We start from the raw sequence: 17,414 nt of genomic DNA on the forward strand, positions 1-17,414 counted from the left end.
TATTTAAACTGCAAATATTTTGGAAATGTTTTTCATGGAAGAAAACAATTTTCATATCATCTTGCCCCTTCCACCTTCAGTCCAATCCTGGTATATGATTGAGTGCTTTTAAACCACCATTGTTACAAAATCAGTTTTAGACATATCATTGACTTGAATATTCAGCAGTTCTAGTGAGGCCTTTCTTGGCATATATGCTGGCTTGCATGTTGTATCACAATTTTTTAAAAGAAAACCGAGCCTTCATTTATTTATGTACAGTAGAATCAAGAACACCTCTTTGTGCTCATAGATGGATTCCTTAAGTAGCCAAAAGCTGGAATTTTCATAGATCTCTATTAAATACACTCAGTAGTTCTCTCTTCATATATAAGGTTCCAACTACATTAGAAAACCACTTTTATCCCTTGTAAGTAAACATGCGGAAAAAAATCCTCATTCTTTCAGATGCAGAAGGAATAAAATCCCATTGACAGTTTAGAATTCTTTCTGATAATTTCAAGTGCATTGCAAACTACAGAAAAGCAGAGTTAAGATCACCTAAGAACATTTAACTCTGCCCTTGCAGCTCTCCCCTCAGAACAACCAGAGACAATTTTATCCATCCATCACACACTTTCATATGAGTCATACAGTAATTGCTCAGATTATGACCTTCTTTACAGACATGCATAGTCCATGCCGAAAGACATTCTTTAACAATACCTGATTACACCAATAGAATAGTGGAGAATCTTACTTCCTGCTACGCATTAAGATTCCATGTCCTGCTACTTGTACAAATGTTACATTGTTGAATCAAAATAATACATAGAAACTTCATAGGCATGCAACTTATGGGTCTTAGCTAGAAAGAGCAAAGGCTAGAGTGGTGACAAAGTGTCATACCACAGACATAACTTTTCAATTGGCCATCTGCAGACTGCACAAAGAGAATGTCTTCAGTGTTACAAGTAGATGGAAAGATGAGACTATGTGGACACAGCTAAGAGTGTTTGATTGACTCATGCTGATTTTCCATGTTTTTTGAGTTTTGTTTGTTTCTTAAAGCAGTAGCTTAACTTTTTATTTCCACATTTTTAAGGATGGTTGGTTGGTTTTCAGCTGCAGAGTCTTCTTAGGCCATTTTTCAAAAATGGAAGGAGGTATTAATGTGCAGCCTTCAGTTGTCTCAGTAAATGTTTTGTTTTGTTTTTTGCCTGGGAATGTATTAGGATATTTGTAGCTACCTTTTGGCTACAGTTCCAATTTTTTCTATATGGTATAGAAAAAAAGGTTACGTGTCTTTTTGTCTCTCTCTCTCTCTTCGTATATCTTCCAGTTTCTTTGCCAATCTCATAGATTTACAATGTGGTTTTCCTTGAAGAAGGGTGGTTCTGTGGTTTAGGCACCGGACTATGATGTCTTCCATCAACTTCTTGTATGACTTTGGGTCAGTCACTTAATCTTCCTGTGCCTCAGTCCTCCACCTGTAAAATGGGGATAATAGCACTTCCCTACCTCATGAGCATGTTGTAAGCATATGCTCCTTAGTATTTGTGAGGCACATCAAAGAATAAGCCTATTTTAATAAACATTCTTAGCTGTAAAACTTCAACTAGAAGAAGAATAAACAACATTGCCAAACATCTGTAGAGAAATAAAAGTGTTGCATCAAAGTAATATTCCTCATAGGTTTAAAAGCTGAACATGGAACAGATTTCCTCCGTTTATTCATTGGAAAAAGTGCTTAATTGTAAGATACCACACTGATGAATATATTTTGCATCTCACAGTTTGGATAAGTACCATATAGGACCATAGGAATGACTATATTCCAGCTGCATCCTGAGGTCCATGTAGTGTATCATATCTCCAGCCTTGGCTAGTACCAAATGTTTCATGGGAAGGTACAAGTAACCTTGAAATGGACAATTATGGATTATCTTGATGATGGAGAAAGTTCCTTCTTAACAACATCACTAAGGGTATGTCTACACTGCAATTAGATACCCACAGCTCACCCGTGCCAGCTGACTTGGACTTGCAGGTAGGGTGACCAGACAGCAAGTGTGAAAAATTGGGATGGGGGTGGGGAGGTAATTGGCGCCTATACAAGACAAAGCTCCAAATATAGGACTGTCCCTATAAAATTGAGACATCTGGTCACTCTACTGGCAGGGCTTGAGCTAAGTGTCTGTTTAATTGCAGTGTAAATGTTTGGGCTTGGGCTGGTGTCCAGCTTGAGCCCAAACATCTACACCACTATTAAACAGCCCTGCAAGCCAAAGCCCGCGTCAGCTTGCAAGTGTCCATTTCGGGTTTTTAACTGCAATATAGACATACCCTAAGTGTTTGACTTAAGTAGATGCCACTTATTTAGTTCTTCTATTTCTAATGTAATTGTGGATGTTCTCATCAGGTTTATAAATATCTATTAGTGTCTTAATCCAACTAAGATCTGGACACAGTAATTGTACACTATATAAAGACGTATTTCTCTTTATCAGTTTTTAAATGGTTGGCTTTCAGATTCATTGAATGTCCTCTTCTTGTTGTACTATAAGAAGGTAAATAGGAGTGCCCAATTTCTCTTCTAAGTACCACTCACTATTTTGTACAGCTCTATCATGTACCCTCTTATTTGTCTCCTCTGCAAATTAAATAGTCCCCCCATTCAGTTTTTTCCTAGGGAAATCTTTAATGCCTCTAATAATTTTGGTCACCCATATTTGGAACCATTCTGTTTCTGCTGTATCCTTTTTGAAATATAGTTATCAGAACTAGATACAGAATTCCCTTTTATATAAGAGATTCTAATATTATCAGTGTTATTTTCTAACCCATTCTTCATACATCCTATCATTTTGTTTGCTTTTTAGACCACGACTATACATTGAGCATATGTTTTCATGCAGCTGTCTGCAAATGATGGTCAGGTCTTTTTCCTGAGCAGTTGTAAATATTCTGTAGCAGTGGATATGGTACTGTAGCTACTCTTAAGAATGCAAGTATAATTATTGCAGAAAAACTATTGATGCACCTCTGATTGTGTCTGCAACTACAATAAATTTAATATGCTCCGTTTTGGCTGGGATTTATGCCCCCAGTTTTTTCTGTATATATTCATAGTTTATATATTGGACATAGAGAGAAAAGAATAACATCTAAATGCAAGTACTTTGTCCCTCTATGTTCTCTTTCTTGTTAGAACAAAATGGCTGAAGAGAATTGTCATGAAATTTTCAATTGCCTGCTTTTGGTATCTGACAGAATCCTTTCAAAAATGACATGAATGTATAGAAAAGCAGAGCCCCACTGTAATACAAATGGAGAGCATCTTTGTATCATAAAATATTAAGGCTGAAATGCTCAGCTATTTAGGACTTTACATAAATCTGAGTGATGGCAGATATGCTAATGATCATCTGACCATATGCTGGCTCAGTTTAAGTGAATCTACTTGACTTTATTTTCTTTGCAGACCACAGATGACATCCTGGTGGCCTCAGCTGAATGTCCCAGTGATGACGAGGATATTGATCCCTGTGAGCCGAGCTCAGGTGGGTTAGGTTAGTCAACTTTTTTATTCCTTTCTTTTATTTCATATTTGCATGCTGTAGACAATAATCTGAATTGTCAAATCTTTTCTTAAGCAGTGGGTAGAGATTGGATGAGGGGCCTTCTCTTATATACATATAATATAACCAATCCTTTCCATTGGAAAGGAGACAATTTGCAAAGCTAGCAGATTGGAGCAAGTTGTTGGTACTCCTGAGCTGAACACCCTTGCAATGTGGTAAGGACCTGAGACCAGATTCAATAGTACCTTCCAGTGCTTGTGTGTATGCATGTGAATGTATATATATATATATATATGTGTGTGTGTGTGTATATATATATATATATATATATAAAACAAATGGAGTTAAATAATATATTCCCTCTCCAAAAGGAAAAGTATTTACCACAATTTTGAAAGAAACAAACCCCGCAATAAATTTGTTTTAAAAAGGAATATTATAGCCCATAACCTTAAAAATAATCCAGCTGTCATATTGAAGTAATGTGAACTTTTTCCTTGAATGTGATGGGTGTGAGTTGTTCTTTTATCGTCACTTTTGAATGGGTACCTGATTGTTCAGTATTTGTCACAGCTCTTATTATTAACTAGGACTAGGTATTGGTTGCATTTAACTTGTCAGTCACCTTAGATATCTTGGTGATATCTCAGTACTTGCAGTGACATAGTTTAGTTATCTGAAGTAAAATGGGTAAAATTTTATATGGGACTACTGTATGCAGTCTAAGTGCAAACAGAGGAAAGTTGAACAATGGCCTGTATATTAAGGTGCACAACCAAAAGGGGCACTTCATCTTTGGTGCATAAGAGCAACTATATAGGAAACACAATGATTATTTTTCTTCACCCTAGGAGACTTTTATGTCTGGTCAAAAATGAGAGGCCAGATTTGGCCTCAGATGTAGATGTGCATTTTCCATTGTAGTCATATAGAGCGAAGTTTCAATAAAGGTGAATGAGGTTGTAGCCTGTGCCTGTCCTAGTGATTTGTTGTTGTAGTCACCTCCTTCCTGGGTAGTCATTGGGAATATGTACCCTATAGAATGACAGACTAGGTCATTAAAGAACTTGTACGTGCCAGGTTGGTCTGCTAAGGTTTAAAGTGGGGTAAGACACCCTGGGTCACAGTTCCTGTCCCTTCAAAGGATTCTGAGTTATGTTAAGGAACACCAGTCTATGGCGAGACAGATGAAATTCCAAGGCTAAAGTACTAGTACTTTCCAACTGACTAATGCATCAGCTTGAAAATTCCTGCTCTTTTCAGAACACCATTTTACTTGCGAAGGTGCTATAAATCATGGGCAGGACACAGACATTGAGACTAGGGTTTCTGTACACTTCAGAATGAAAATAAATTTCTGCAATTTATTCTGGTATTTCCTTCTTATTTTCAAATTCTTGAGGATAGGAATTCTGTCATTTGCCCATCATGGATCAACACTGTATAACATTCTTCTCTTTTGTGGCTCTGAGCTCATCCCTAGCCAGCTGCTAAATTAGGTCCATGCAATTAGGCAGTACTGTCCCATTAGCAAATTCAAGCCTGGGTGGCCACTCTACTTCTATGATCTAGTGTTAAAACATTTGCCTCCCCCCCCACCCCACCCCCCGAAGGAAACAATAGCAGTGAAAATGTATTTACAGTGTCTCAGCCCTACAGCTGAAATTTTACCATCAGTCACTGACAGACCAGACAGACATGTCTCTGAGACTATTTTAATCCAGGGGCACAAGGCTTCAGATCTCACAAATCTTAATGGGCCTGGAGCCTTGCACACTCATTTACCTGGTGGGGGTAGGGGAGGCATGAGTGAAATAAAGCTTTGTGACAAGTTATCATTTCTATCCTAATTCTGGCCCAGAAGTGAATAGAAATATTGGTGTTTGTACACAGCCTTGCTGATAGCTTTATGTCCATTAGCTTTTCTATTTCTTCTGATCAATCATCATCAAACGATGCTATTCATTTTCTGTTTGTTTAAGAATGCTGTGACAATGGACAGGGACCAAGCTCAACTAAAGTATACTGACTGAGCCATATGAGGATGTTTACATAATGTTTGTTCGTAATTTGCCTAGTTCAAGCCAAAGCTCTTAGTTCCACTCATGCACACATCTTTTTTTAAAAGCTCATTGAATAAATGCTGTAACAGCATGGTCTTTCTAGAACTAGGAGAGATCCACACAAAAAACCAAAACAAAAAACCCTTTAATGCTAAGGTCTACAAATTGAATGATAAAACCTTCTATAAATGAAAAGGAAATGGTGACAGCCTGCTCTATGTACAGTTGACAGTTATTATAAACATATTGATTCTGCTAAATTATTGGTTAACTAGATTTATTTTTAAACTGGGGCTTCATCTCCTGAGAGAAATGTGTTGCAGAGTTGAGGGCTGCTAGCTAGCCCTGGTGTGTCACCATCAGCTTTGCTTTCTGTGCACCTGTCTTCTAAATAACAAATGTGAGTATGCAACTTGCAACAAATTTCATATGGGATATAAAAATGTAGCATGGATTAGGAGCTGCTAAACTGCAATCCCATAAACATGTCTAGAACATAAAGTCACAAAAATTATAATTGCAGATTTCACTGTGGAGTACAAACTGCTAAATGTGCCATAATTGGATGAAGTCATAACAAATTTATTAGTATGCAAAGCTTAGTGAACATATTTTATTTCCATTATGTTTAGCGAGGAAAGGCAACATGTTATGTTTTCTACAATATATTCTCACCCCATTCCCTCTGCAAATCATTACTTACCTCAAATAATAATAATAATAATAATAATAATAATAATAATAATAATAATATCCTCTAAATTTCCCTGGCTGCTTCATCCAATAAATGAAGTCACAAAGCATAAAACACTTTACCATTTTGTTTTGTATGCAAGTTGGGAAAAATTTTGTTTCCTAGAAACCTGTCCAAAAAAGAAGGCCCAGAATAGTTTTCTAATTCCTCCTGATGAGCTGTGAAGCTGATGGCTGGCAAATCTTCACTTTGCACATTAAAGGCTTTGTTCTACTTTCTCCCAGGTGCTCTGCAGACCACAGCTTTCTATAGAGTTTCAATTAGGAATAGCACCACGCAGCTCATTTGATCCAATTATAATGGGCTGGAATTTAGTGTGCAGCTACTGAAGTTTAAAAAAAAAATGTAGAGGTGAATGTATGCCCAAAATGGGTCAAATAAAAGCAAAGCCACTGTAGCTAATTGAAGTATTGGAGCAGATGAGCAGAGTTAAAAATATTGGGCTCAGTTCTAAATTTGGTCATAGAATCATAGTCTATCATGGTTGGAAGGGATCTCTGGAGGTCATCTAGTCCAACCCCCTGCTCAAAGCAGGACTAATCATCAACTAAATCATCCCAGCCAGGGCTTTGTCAAGCCTGACCTTAAAAACCTCTAAGGAAGGAGATTCCACCACCTCCCTAGGTAATCCATTCCAGTGCTTCACCACCCTCCTAGTGGAATAGTTTTTCCTAATATCCAACCTAAACCTCCCCCACTTCAACTTGAGACCATTACTCCTCATTCTGTCATCTGGTACCATTGAGAACAGTCTAGATCCATCCTCTTTGGAACCCCCTTTCAGGTAGTTGAAAGCAGCTATCAAATCCCCCCTCATTCTTCTCTTCTGCAGACTGAATAATCCCAGTTCCCTCAGCTTCTCCTCATAAATCATGTGCTCCAGTCCCCTAATCATTTTTGTTGCCCTTTGCTCGATTCTTTCCAATTTTTCCACATCCTTCTTGTAGTACTCCAGATGAGGCCTCACCAATGCCGAATAGAGGGGAATGATCACATCCCTCGATCTGCTGGCAATGCTTCTACTTATACAGCCCAAAATGCCGTTAGCCTTCTTGGCAACAAGGGCACACTGTTGACTCATATCAAGCTTCTCCTCCACTGTAACCCCTAGGTCCTTTTCTGCAGAACTGCTGCCTAGCCACTCGGTCCCTAGTTTGTAGCAGTGCATGGGATTCTTCCGTCTTAAGTGCAGGACTCTGCACTTGTCCTTGTTGAACCTCATCAGATTTCTTTTGGCTCAATCCTCCAATTTGTCTAGGTCACTCTGGACCCTATCCCTACCCTCCAGCATATCACCTCTCCCCGCAGCCTAGTGTCATCTGCAAATTTGTGAGGGTGCAATCCATCCCATCATCCAGATCATTAATGATCATTAATTAGCACAAACAGGATTCTCTTTAGGTTTACACAGGTAAGTCTTGCCTTTCCTCCATTTTTGTTTTCAACACCCTTGTTTCTTTTTTGGAAACTGAAGAAAAAATCTTCTTTTTTAATGAATACTTCCCCATTTGCCCTCTCCTCCAGGTCCTGGCTCAGTGGAGTGGTAGATCTGGATCTATCTTGTTTTGGAAGTGTTCACTAACATAGATCATCAGCTAGTTTTTAGGGCCCCTTTCAACACTGATTCCTTGTTCTAACAGAGGAACAGGATTAGTGATTTGCATGTTACCATGTGAGGATCTAACATGTGGACATAGATACCAGGGACTCAATCCTGCAAGGTGCTGAGCACTCTGGCCTGAATCTAGCAAAGTACTTAAGTGTGTGCTTACTTTCATGCATCTTGGCTCGTGTGTTCAGCACCTTGTAGGACGTAGACCCAGGAGTGAAAGATATGGAGGCAGTGGATTGTCAGACATCAAAAGTGGAAGCACTACTATTTCCAGCTGGTCTACCAACTTATTTCAGTGAATCCAGGTAGCTCTCATGGTAAAGTCTTTGTCTTGGAGGCAGAATAGTGTGTGTGGTATGCAGTGCACATTCGTTACTCCTACCTGCCTACATTTCCCCGGCAGGTCAGTTAAATAGGATAAGAGATGAATTAAAATGCGTCTGAGGACAGAATTTGTGGGCTTGGTTTTCCTCTTGCACATAGTCGTTTTACATCTCTGTAACACCACTAACCTCATTGACATTTTAAGCCTGCTAAGTAATGTTGGATCAGGATCAATGGAAATCACTTGAAGTCCTGAATTATACTCCATGCAAGCCCACTGACTTTGGTGGAGCTTCCGTGTGTAATTTAGGGCAGAATTTTGCTATGCAGTACTTGCTGGAGTTGGGCGTTACCAAGGTCCTTTTGCAATATATACCCATGACAGGCGCACATTTAATAATGATTATTTATTATTTGTATTGTGGTGGTGCCTGCTTAGTGGTTCCAGTCATGGATCAGGGCCCCATTGTGCTAGGCACTCTATACGCACACACACATACACCAAAAAGATGGTCCCTGTCCAGAATTGTTTACAACCCAAGTAATTTGTACCATTCCCATAAATTCTCCACAGATTAGACAAAAGCTTTATTCTATCTTTCTGACAGTTTATACAAATCAGCCATATTATAAATAGTGAATCAGCACAAATGGACACATTAGACAATGGTACTGAAGGAGTTAATTCTTGCCCTTCCATGAAAGAAGGCTCTATTTCTTTTTTAAAACCATGGAAAATAACATATTTCTGTGACTCAGGTGTGAGGGAATTCAAAGTCAGAGCTGTTATAGATTGTGCTGTTATCATAGAATCATAGAATCATAGAATATCAGGGTTGGAAGGGACCCCAGAAGGTCATCTAGTCCAACCCCCTGCTCAAAGCAGGACCAAGTCCCAGTTAAATCATCCCAGCCAGGGCTTTGTCAAGCCTGACCTTAAAAACCTCTAAGGAAGGAGATTCTACCACCTCCCTAGGTAACGCATTCCAGTGTTTCACCACCCTCTTAGTGAAAAAGTTTTTCCTAATATCCAATCTAAACCTCCCCCATTGCAACTTGAGACCATTACTCCTCGTTCTGTCATCTGCTACCATTGAGAACAGTCTAGAGCCATCCTCTTTGGAACCCCCTTTCAGGTAGTTGAAAGCAGCTATCAAATCCCCCCTCATTCTTCTCTTCTGCAGACTAAACAATCCCAGCTCCCTCAGCCTCTCCTCATAAGTCATGTGCTCTAGACCCCTAATCATTTTTGTTGCCCTTCGCTGGACTCTTTCCAATTTATCCACATCCTTCTTGTAGTGTGGGGCCCAAAACTGGACACAGTACTCCAGATGAGGCCTCACCAGTGTCGAATAGAGGGGAACGATCACGTCCCTCGATCTGCTCGCTATGCCCCTACTTATACATCCCAAAATGCCATTGGCCTTCTTGGCAACAAGGGCACACTGCTGACTCATATCCAGCTTCTCGTCTACTGTCACCCCTAGGTCCTTTTCCGCAGAACTGCTGCCTAGCCATTCGGTCCCTAGTCTGTAGCGGTGCATTGGGTTCTTCCATCCTAAGTGCAGGACCCTGCACTTATCCTTATTGAACCTCATCAGATTTCTTTTGGCCCAATCCTCCAATTTGTCTAGGTCCTTCTGTATCCTATCCCTCCCCTCCAGCGTATCTACCACTCCTCCCAGTTTAGTATCAGGGCTACTGTTATCTAGGATATCTCGATTGGAATATGGATGGAGCCCTTGATTCAGACAAAGGAGCAAACCATGCTTCCCACTCCATAGCCCCAACCCTGGAAATCACATAAGCAGGTGTTCAGCTGGAATCATGTGTGTAAGTCCCACTGACTTACTTCAATGGAACTTAAGTATGTGCTTTAGTGCTTTCCTGAATCAGGGCTCATGAGCATAAAGTGTCCTACACACAGCAAATGAATACGATTCCTCTTGTTCTTTAGGAACAGGAGTGATTTTAGAAGCCCTCACAGCCCCTGCATAATATGAAAAAATGGGAGTTACATGAGGCAGGCACTGAGTGTGTTCAAGTCTGGGAGCATATTCCAACCTGGAGGATGTGGTAGGGCTGTCATTCTGTAACCAGCAGGGAGGAGGGTTTCTGCCCTGGAGAGATGACTAGGACCCAGTCCTGTTACTTGGGCAATGTACTGGGAAGAAGATTTGGCTCAAAATCCATTAAGGGGTTGATATATAATACCCATTTTCTGGAAGGTGTATTGTTCCTATGCTTCCTCTAGAAAACATCACCCCTTTCTCAGAAAACACTGCCCTCAGCCCATAGGCAGCTGCTCTGCCATCCTCCTGATCCTAACAATTGTTTAGGCAGTGGGGATTTTAAATAAAATCATTAAAATTCATAATTTGAAACAGAAAAAGAAAAAAAAAACAGGAGGAAGGAGATGCTACAGAGAGATGTCCAGAATTCTTTACTAATATTACCCTTAAAATGTAGAGAAACAACAATAAAACAAAAAGGCAGAGAGCAACTTAATTCATTTAAAGTATATGAGGCAGAGAGCTTTGAGCCATAAAAGATAGAATTGTTATCTTGAGAGAAAGAGAAACAAGTCTGATGCAAAGCACAGCAATTATTGAATGAAGCACAGCATCGATCTTAAAGCAAATGCTCACTACCACCTGCCTGTGAATACATGACCATGGTCTCTTAGAGGAAGCAATTTCACTTTGCATCAGGTAATAAAATGATCTGTATCACAATATATGGTGCTTGCACAACTAAAATACGAGAGTGGGGATTGTGTCATTAAAAACCTTTTGCAATTATTTATTATTAACCAATACATGTATGTACCTGTATCTTCATAGCATTCAGAGTCAGATGCATTCATCATTCATGGAATAGGACAGTAGGAATTACTTGTCTTTACTATCCAGGTGTCATCTAGAATTAAAATCTACACGATTTATTTCTAAGAAAGAGGATAATTGGTATTTATTTTTATTTAATTTCATTTCTGCATTATCTGGAGGGGGTTTGTTAACATATTTTAAATAGATAGCATTGCACAGGCTTTAAGGTCATGGTAAATTATGTAAAATCCATCTCTCTATCAATCTATCTCTTTTTATCTTATTTACCTTTGTTTGTAATAGCACATTTGTGACTGAGTGAGAGGTCTCAGTCCAGTTAATCTTGCCCATAATTGGGACATGGAAACTTGTTCATGCTCTGGCATCTTTGTTGGCCATCTCAGCAACAGATCAGTGGTCTCCAGTGAAGAATGATCTATACTTTCACTCCTGAAAAGGTAGGGTGATCCTTCCAGGTCAGGAAGGAGGCACATTAGTAGGGGAGCATAAGGAAACATGCATTGCCACTGTCCATGGAACTACATGAATCTACAGATAAACAGAGAAATTCAGTCTTCCAGTACTTTCCATAAATGCTAAATGCACTGATGTGACAATGATCTCCTAGGACTGTAATTATCTCAGATATTGTGTAAAACACAGAAGTAACTTTGGGTCAGATCCTTAATCTTGGCACAGATAAACCTTCCATTGATTCAATGGAGTTTTGTCTGATTAAATAAAGGGGGGAGAGGGAAAGGAGTTTGCTTTAGTATGACCTATGAATCTAATCCAATCCCATAACAATCAATGGAATGGGTCCGATTGACTTCCATGGGAATTAGATCAGGCTCTGTGTAAGGACTGCAAGATCTGGCCCTTATTAGAAGTCAAACAAAAGCTAGAAATTATGTTTTCTATTTGTAGGGTTGGTCTTTTAAAATTATTGTAACTTCTGTTCTCTTGAATCAAACTGTAGAGTGTTTAGTTTGTTAGGTCTAAATAACTGAATTGCTGCAGCGTCTTTGAAATTAAATGATGCATTACTAGAGGCTTAGGCACATAGAATATTAATGCAGACATATTGTTTCCCTCAAGCAACACTTTGATATTACTCCTAAAGCTCATTGGCTATGTCTAATGCATATATTTTCTTATGTACTGGATTGCTTGGCCCAAACAATCTCTTGGCAGCAGTGAAACAATGTTGTCGTTAACCTGTAATGTGTATGTGTATCTGTTTGTGAAATGAAACCTTTCCCCATTCCCATTTGTTATTTCCTATGCTTTGACTGATGTGTTAATACAAGAATTAGAATGCTTTGTCAGTTAGTATTGCAAAGTTTATAGCTGAGGTACTGGGCCTGAATTGTTACCACTCTGCACAATTTCCATGCCAAGGTATCTCCACTGGCACAAAGCTAGAGTAATGCAGTGGTGAATCAGAGCCATTAAGCATTCATAATAAATTAGAAGATTGGGCCAAAAGAAATCTGATGAGGTTCAACAAGGAGAAGTGCAGAGTCCTGCACTTAGGACGGAAGAATCCCATGCACCACTACAGACTAGGGACCGAATGGCTAGGCAGCAGTTCTGCAGAAAAGGACCTAGGGGTTACAGTGGATAAGAAGCTGGATATGAGTCAACAGTGTGTCGTTGTTGCCAAGAAGGCCAATGGCATTTTGGGATGTATAAGTAGGGGCATTGCCAGCAGATCGAGGGACGTGATCGTTCCCCTCTGTTCGACATTGGTGAGGCCTCATCTGGAGTACTGAGTCCAGTTTGGGGGCCCACACTACAAGAAGGATGTGGAAAAATTGGAAAGCGTCCAGCGGAGGGCAACAAAAATGATTAGGGGACTGGAACACATGACTTATGAGGAGAGGCTGAGGGAACTCGGATTGTTTAGTCTGCGGAAGAGAAGAATGAGGGGGGATTTGATAGTTGCTTTCAACTATCTGAAAGGGGGTTCCAAAGAGGATGGATCTAGACTGTTCTCAGTGGTAGCAGATGACAGAACGAGGAGTAATGGTCTCAAGTTGCAGTGGGGGAGGTTTAGGTTGGATATTAGGAAAAACTTTTTCATTAGGAGAGTGGTGAAGCACTGGAATGCGTTACCTAGGGAGGTGGTGGGATCTTCTTCCTTAGAAGTTTTTAAGGTCAGGCTTGACAAAGCCCTGGCTGGGATGATTTAGTCGGGGATTGGTCCTGCTTTGAGCAGGGGGTTGGACTAGATGACCTCCTGAGGTCCCTTCCAACCCTGATATTCTATGATTCTATGATTCTACTTTGTTTCAGACACTTTGGAAGAAGGAATAGTTAGAACAGTGAGAGTTTGAGGAAACTATCCAGAAAATGGCCAAAATAAAATCTTGCCAAGTGAACAAAGACATTACTAATAACAGACAAGGGAGAAATTAGAGGTGAGAATGGAGGCAGTGAGAGCAGACTTCTTGCTGGTATTTAACATCAGAAACAATAACATTATTTTTTAGAATAGACTGAGAGCAGCAAAAGTAAATAAGGCAGATGCTAGAGAGAGAGAAAACCAAATGAAAATAATGAGAAGAAACACCAGATCTAATTCTCATTTGTACTACTTTAGAGCCCCTTTACACCCTCAGAGCCGTGTACAAGAGCCTTAAAGTAAATGAGAAGCAGGCCCAGTGGGTGCCAATATCTACTAGGGACAACAAGGCTTCAGGGGACTCGCCCACAGTTGCCAAGAAGGATATGGCTATCTGCTCCAGCACATTGGTCTCAGCACATGAACCAGAATCATTACTTTCTCTGCATCCCAAGTTTTCCTTACTAAATTACACCCACAAATTGTACATGAGCATATGCAGAACCCGTATCTACAACTATAGTTACCTGTTTTATGGGTGTGTGATAGGGTGTACACTGGACAAGGAGAGGTTAACTCTGAACTTTGGGCATAGGAAGCCACGCCACCTCACCCCTGCTGGGCACGCTCCAACTGGAGTGTCAGTATAAAAGGGAATAGCACAGCTTAGTCAGGGCTGATGCCTGGGAACTACTGAAGCCCGAGATTGTGGAGACCAAGCCCACCAAGGTCCAGAAAGACACTCAGCTACCTGCAGACACCCAGGGGATGTTGGAACCATCGGGAGCTTCACAGGCCGCAGACCGCAGAGACCCAGGAGACCTGTGGACCATGCCACTGGAAGACATAGTAGGAAGTAGCCCAGGTGAACTAGACATTGATCTGGTTGTAGGACTGGGAACTAAGTCAGTGTTTTTTGGTCAGATCCCTGTTGACCCAGTGGTGAGTACATTTGCCACTGACGGGGCCCTGGGCTGGGACCTGGTGGAGTAGGGCAGGCCTGGCCCCCTACCCCAGCCAACAGCCCCCTGGGTGGTGGCCCATCCCCTAGTAGCCATCAAACTGTTCAGCGCTGCAAGGAAGGGTAGCTATATTGACTCAGGCCACTAGGCAACACCACCCTGTGGGGAGGACAGCCATATTGACTCTGGCCCCTAGATTGTACTATCCTGAGGCTAAGGGTGGTCAGATGGACTCAACTGTGGGGCAATAACACCCCTTTCCCTGCTCCAAAGGGGGACAGGGCGCAAATATAAGGTGCTTGCAAATTGTGTGTGTGAGCCCTTTTCTTCCTGGCTATACTGTATACTTTCTCTGTATTTCCACATTATAGTAGTTAAACCCTCTAGAGTGTGGTGTGCTCTTCAGGTACATGAGCACTAGCACTCAAGCTATACATGACATCTAAGGCACAGATGCTTACCTTTACATGTAATAGCTTCCTAGTGACAGCAAGATTTACAGGGAATCACCCACAGCTGCAAAGAGGAATAGAACTATCTGTTCCAGCACATCAGGCTCAGCTCATGAGCCAGAATCATTAGTCGCTCTATACCCTAAGCGCTAAGTAACCATCAAATTCTCCACCCTTTACAACAACTACAGCTCTGTTCTTCCATGCATAACACCTGCTCCAAGGTTGATTAGTTTTTATTCTCTCTGCACACTGGATGAGCAAAAAGAGAAATGGGGTGAAATCCTGGTCTCTTTGAAATCAGTAGCAAAACACTCATTCACTTCCAATAGGGCTAGGATTTCACCCTGGTCTCTTTTATTATTCAGTAATATAATTTGTGCTCTTTACTTAGATATCAGCCTGGCCATTCTTCAGGAACTGATCTTTTGCAGGAGAGTTCCCATGTGATATTGAATACACCCTTAATTGCAGAGTCGTTATTGAGGACTGCAGAATATAGACTAGAGCTGGTCAAAAAAACTCGGCGGGGGGTGGGGGGGAGTCACAAACTGTTTGAAAATACACTGACGCTTCAGTTTCAAAAATGTCCACTGAGTTTTATTGGAGTTTATTTCATTTTCATTTTTTATAGTTTTATAAAATAAGAAAATTTGAAAAATTTGATTTTCAAATTTGAAAATATTTGACTATATAAAAGCCACCATTTGACTTTGCTGATCAATCAAAATTGCCAATGCAATCTCTCCTCCTCCCCCATCAAAAAGTGAAGATCTATCAGAATACTGAAAAGGGAAGGTACCAATACAAATGATTGAATGTAGAAAAGAAAGAATGATATGATGACTGCTGAGGGAACAAATACAAAGAAAGAAAGGGTTGACAACTGAACACAGGAAAGAAGAGTGATTTCATGACAGAAAACAAAAAAAACTGGAGTGGGAGAGAGAGAGGTTTGGAAAAAAAAACAAAGGAAAAAGAGTTATGATGGACCATACAAATAAAGGGAGGGGAAATAGTTTTCAGTGACAGTGAGTGAAGGTGAAATGTGAAGACAGCAACATAAAAGAAAAAAAGTAAAAGCAACAGGCTAATTTTCATTTAAAGTTTCCATCAAAAAACAAAATTAAATTACAATTTAAAAAACAGTTTGGTTTTGTGGAAAGTTCTAGTTTAAAAAAAGGCTATTTTTGATTAAAAGTATTTCAGTGTGAAATATTTCAGACATCTCTAATATGTATAGTATGCTAAATGTAATGCTAAGCACCACATAATCAATATCTTTAGTGTTCTCTGTTGATTTTTGCACTTGCACCCACTAATCCATCTCCCCCTAGACTTATTTTGACATTCAAAGCTGCTTCAAATAGCAACCATTAAACAATTAGTAAACATTTCTTCCAGAAATGACACTGACCCAAACTCCAGGGTGGATAGTCAACAAACATAAGATATTAACTTCCAAGATTTCTCTTGACCCCTTGTTTGAGTCCAATATCTTGCAGCCCATCGATCTTAGAAATGAGTGCTTTATTCCATGCAAAGGGGAAAATTTTAGTTTTCCAGCGAAACACCCAGCACTTGCTCCTAGCTCTGAAAAGTGTCCTGATATTTGGCTTTAAAGCTGGGGCATTTTGATACATAGCAAAGCTATTTTAGGTCATTTGTAGAGGTGTTTGAAACATGTTAGTTCTCTCCCAGTAAGGAATCTGAGTTTACAAGCTGAGTTATACACCAAAAACCCCAATAATTTTTAAAAACATTTCTAAAATAGTTTTTTTCCCTGTGAAATGTGTCATATGCAGAATACATGATGGTATGGTCTAGTATAAAAATGTTTTTGGCAGGAGATTGGCATGTCCTATGTAACTCGTGATTGGATGCACCATTAATTACAATAACATCTTTATATGTTACTATCATATCACTCTCTCGCTCTCTCTCACACACACACCCAGCTTCCATTCTAGTTGAATCATTATGCAGTAGTCTCATTTTAGAGATTACTGTACAGATCAGCTATGTAGCTAACTGTGTGCTAGTTCTTGCACATGGAGTAGACTGTGTCTTTGGGCATGGGCAGAGTATCGAGCAAAAGGTGGTGCATACAGAGCACCATCCGTAGAGTGGCCTTGGGAAGCACTGGGACTATGAGACAACTCTCTGAGTTCCTCTTCTGCCTCCCACTCTGTCCCAAGGTGGGGGTGGAGGGCAGGAAGGGGGTGTAGTAGAAAGAGAACCTGAGACATAAGCCCTTGCATCAGAGACCTGGTATGCGGCCTGAGGCCTGAGCTAAAGTAATGGTCAAAACTTGCTAATATAAAGCAAAGTTAAGTTGTGAGCAAGAGACAGGGCCTGCTCACAGAATCTGGCAAGAACAGGGCTGATATAGCAGAAACACATATTCCTAAGTATTGCAAGGCATAAGAATACATACACAAATACATTCCAGAAAGGTGGTACCAGAACACCTTGATACCAAACACATTCCCCAAAGATAAAAGGAACA

The 17,414-nt window shown here is 40.2% G+C and overlaps 1 protein-coding gene across 50 annotated transcripts in view; it reads left to right on the forward strand.

Moving 5' to 3' along the window:
* The window catches only part of NRXN1 (neurexin 1), a 1,224,094-nt gene that overhangs the window by 1,193,323 nt on the left and 13,357 nt on the right, over positions 1-17,414 (forward strand). For 31 of the 50 annotated variants that reach the window (XM_043543816.1, XM_043543831.1, XM_043543823.1 and 28 more), the window contains one exon: positions 3,464-3,551. In XM_043543816.1, coding sequence (XP_043399751.1) covers positions 3,464-3,551 — 88 coding nt within the window. The remainder of the gene's footprint in view (positions 1-3,463; positions 3,552-17,414) is intronic. The other 19 variants (XM_043543819.1, XM_043543826.1, XM_043543840.1 and 16 more) reach the window with 1 other exon arrangement.

This window comes from Chelonia mydas, chromosome 3 (assembly GCF_015237465.2).
Source record: "Chelonia mydas isolate rCheMyd1 chromosome 3, rCheMyd1.pri.v2, whole genome shotgun sequence".
NCBI lineage: Eukaryota > Metazoa > Chordata > Testudines > Cheloniidae > Chelonia > Chelonia mydas.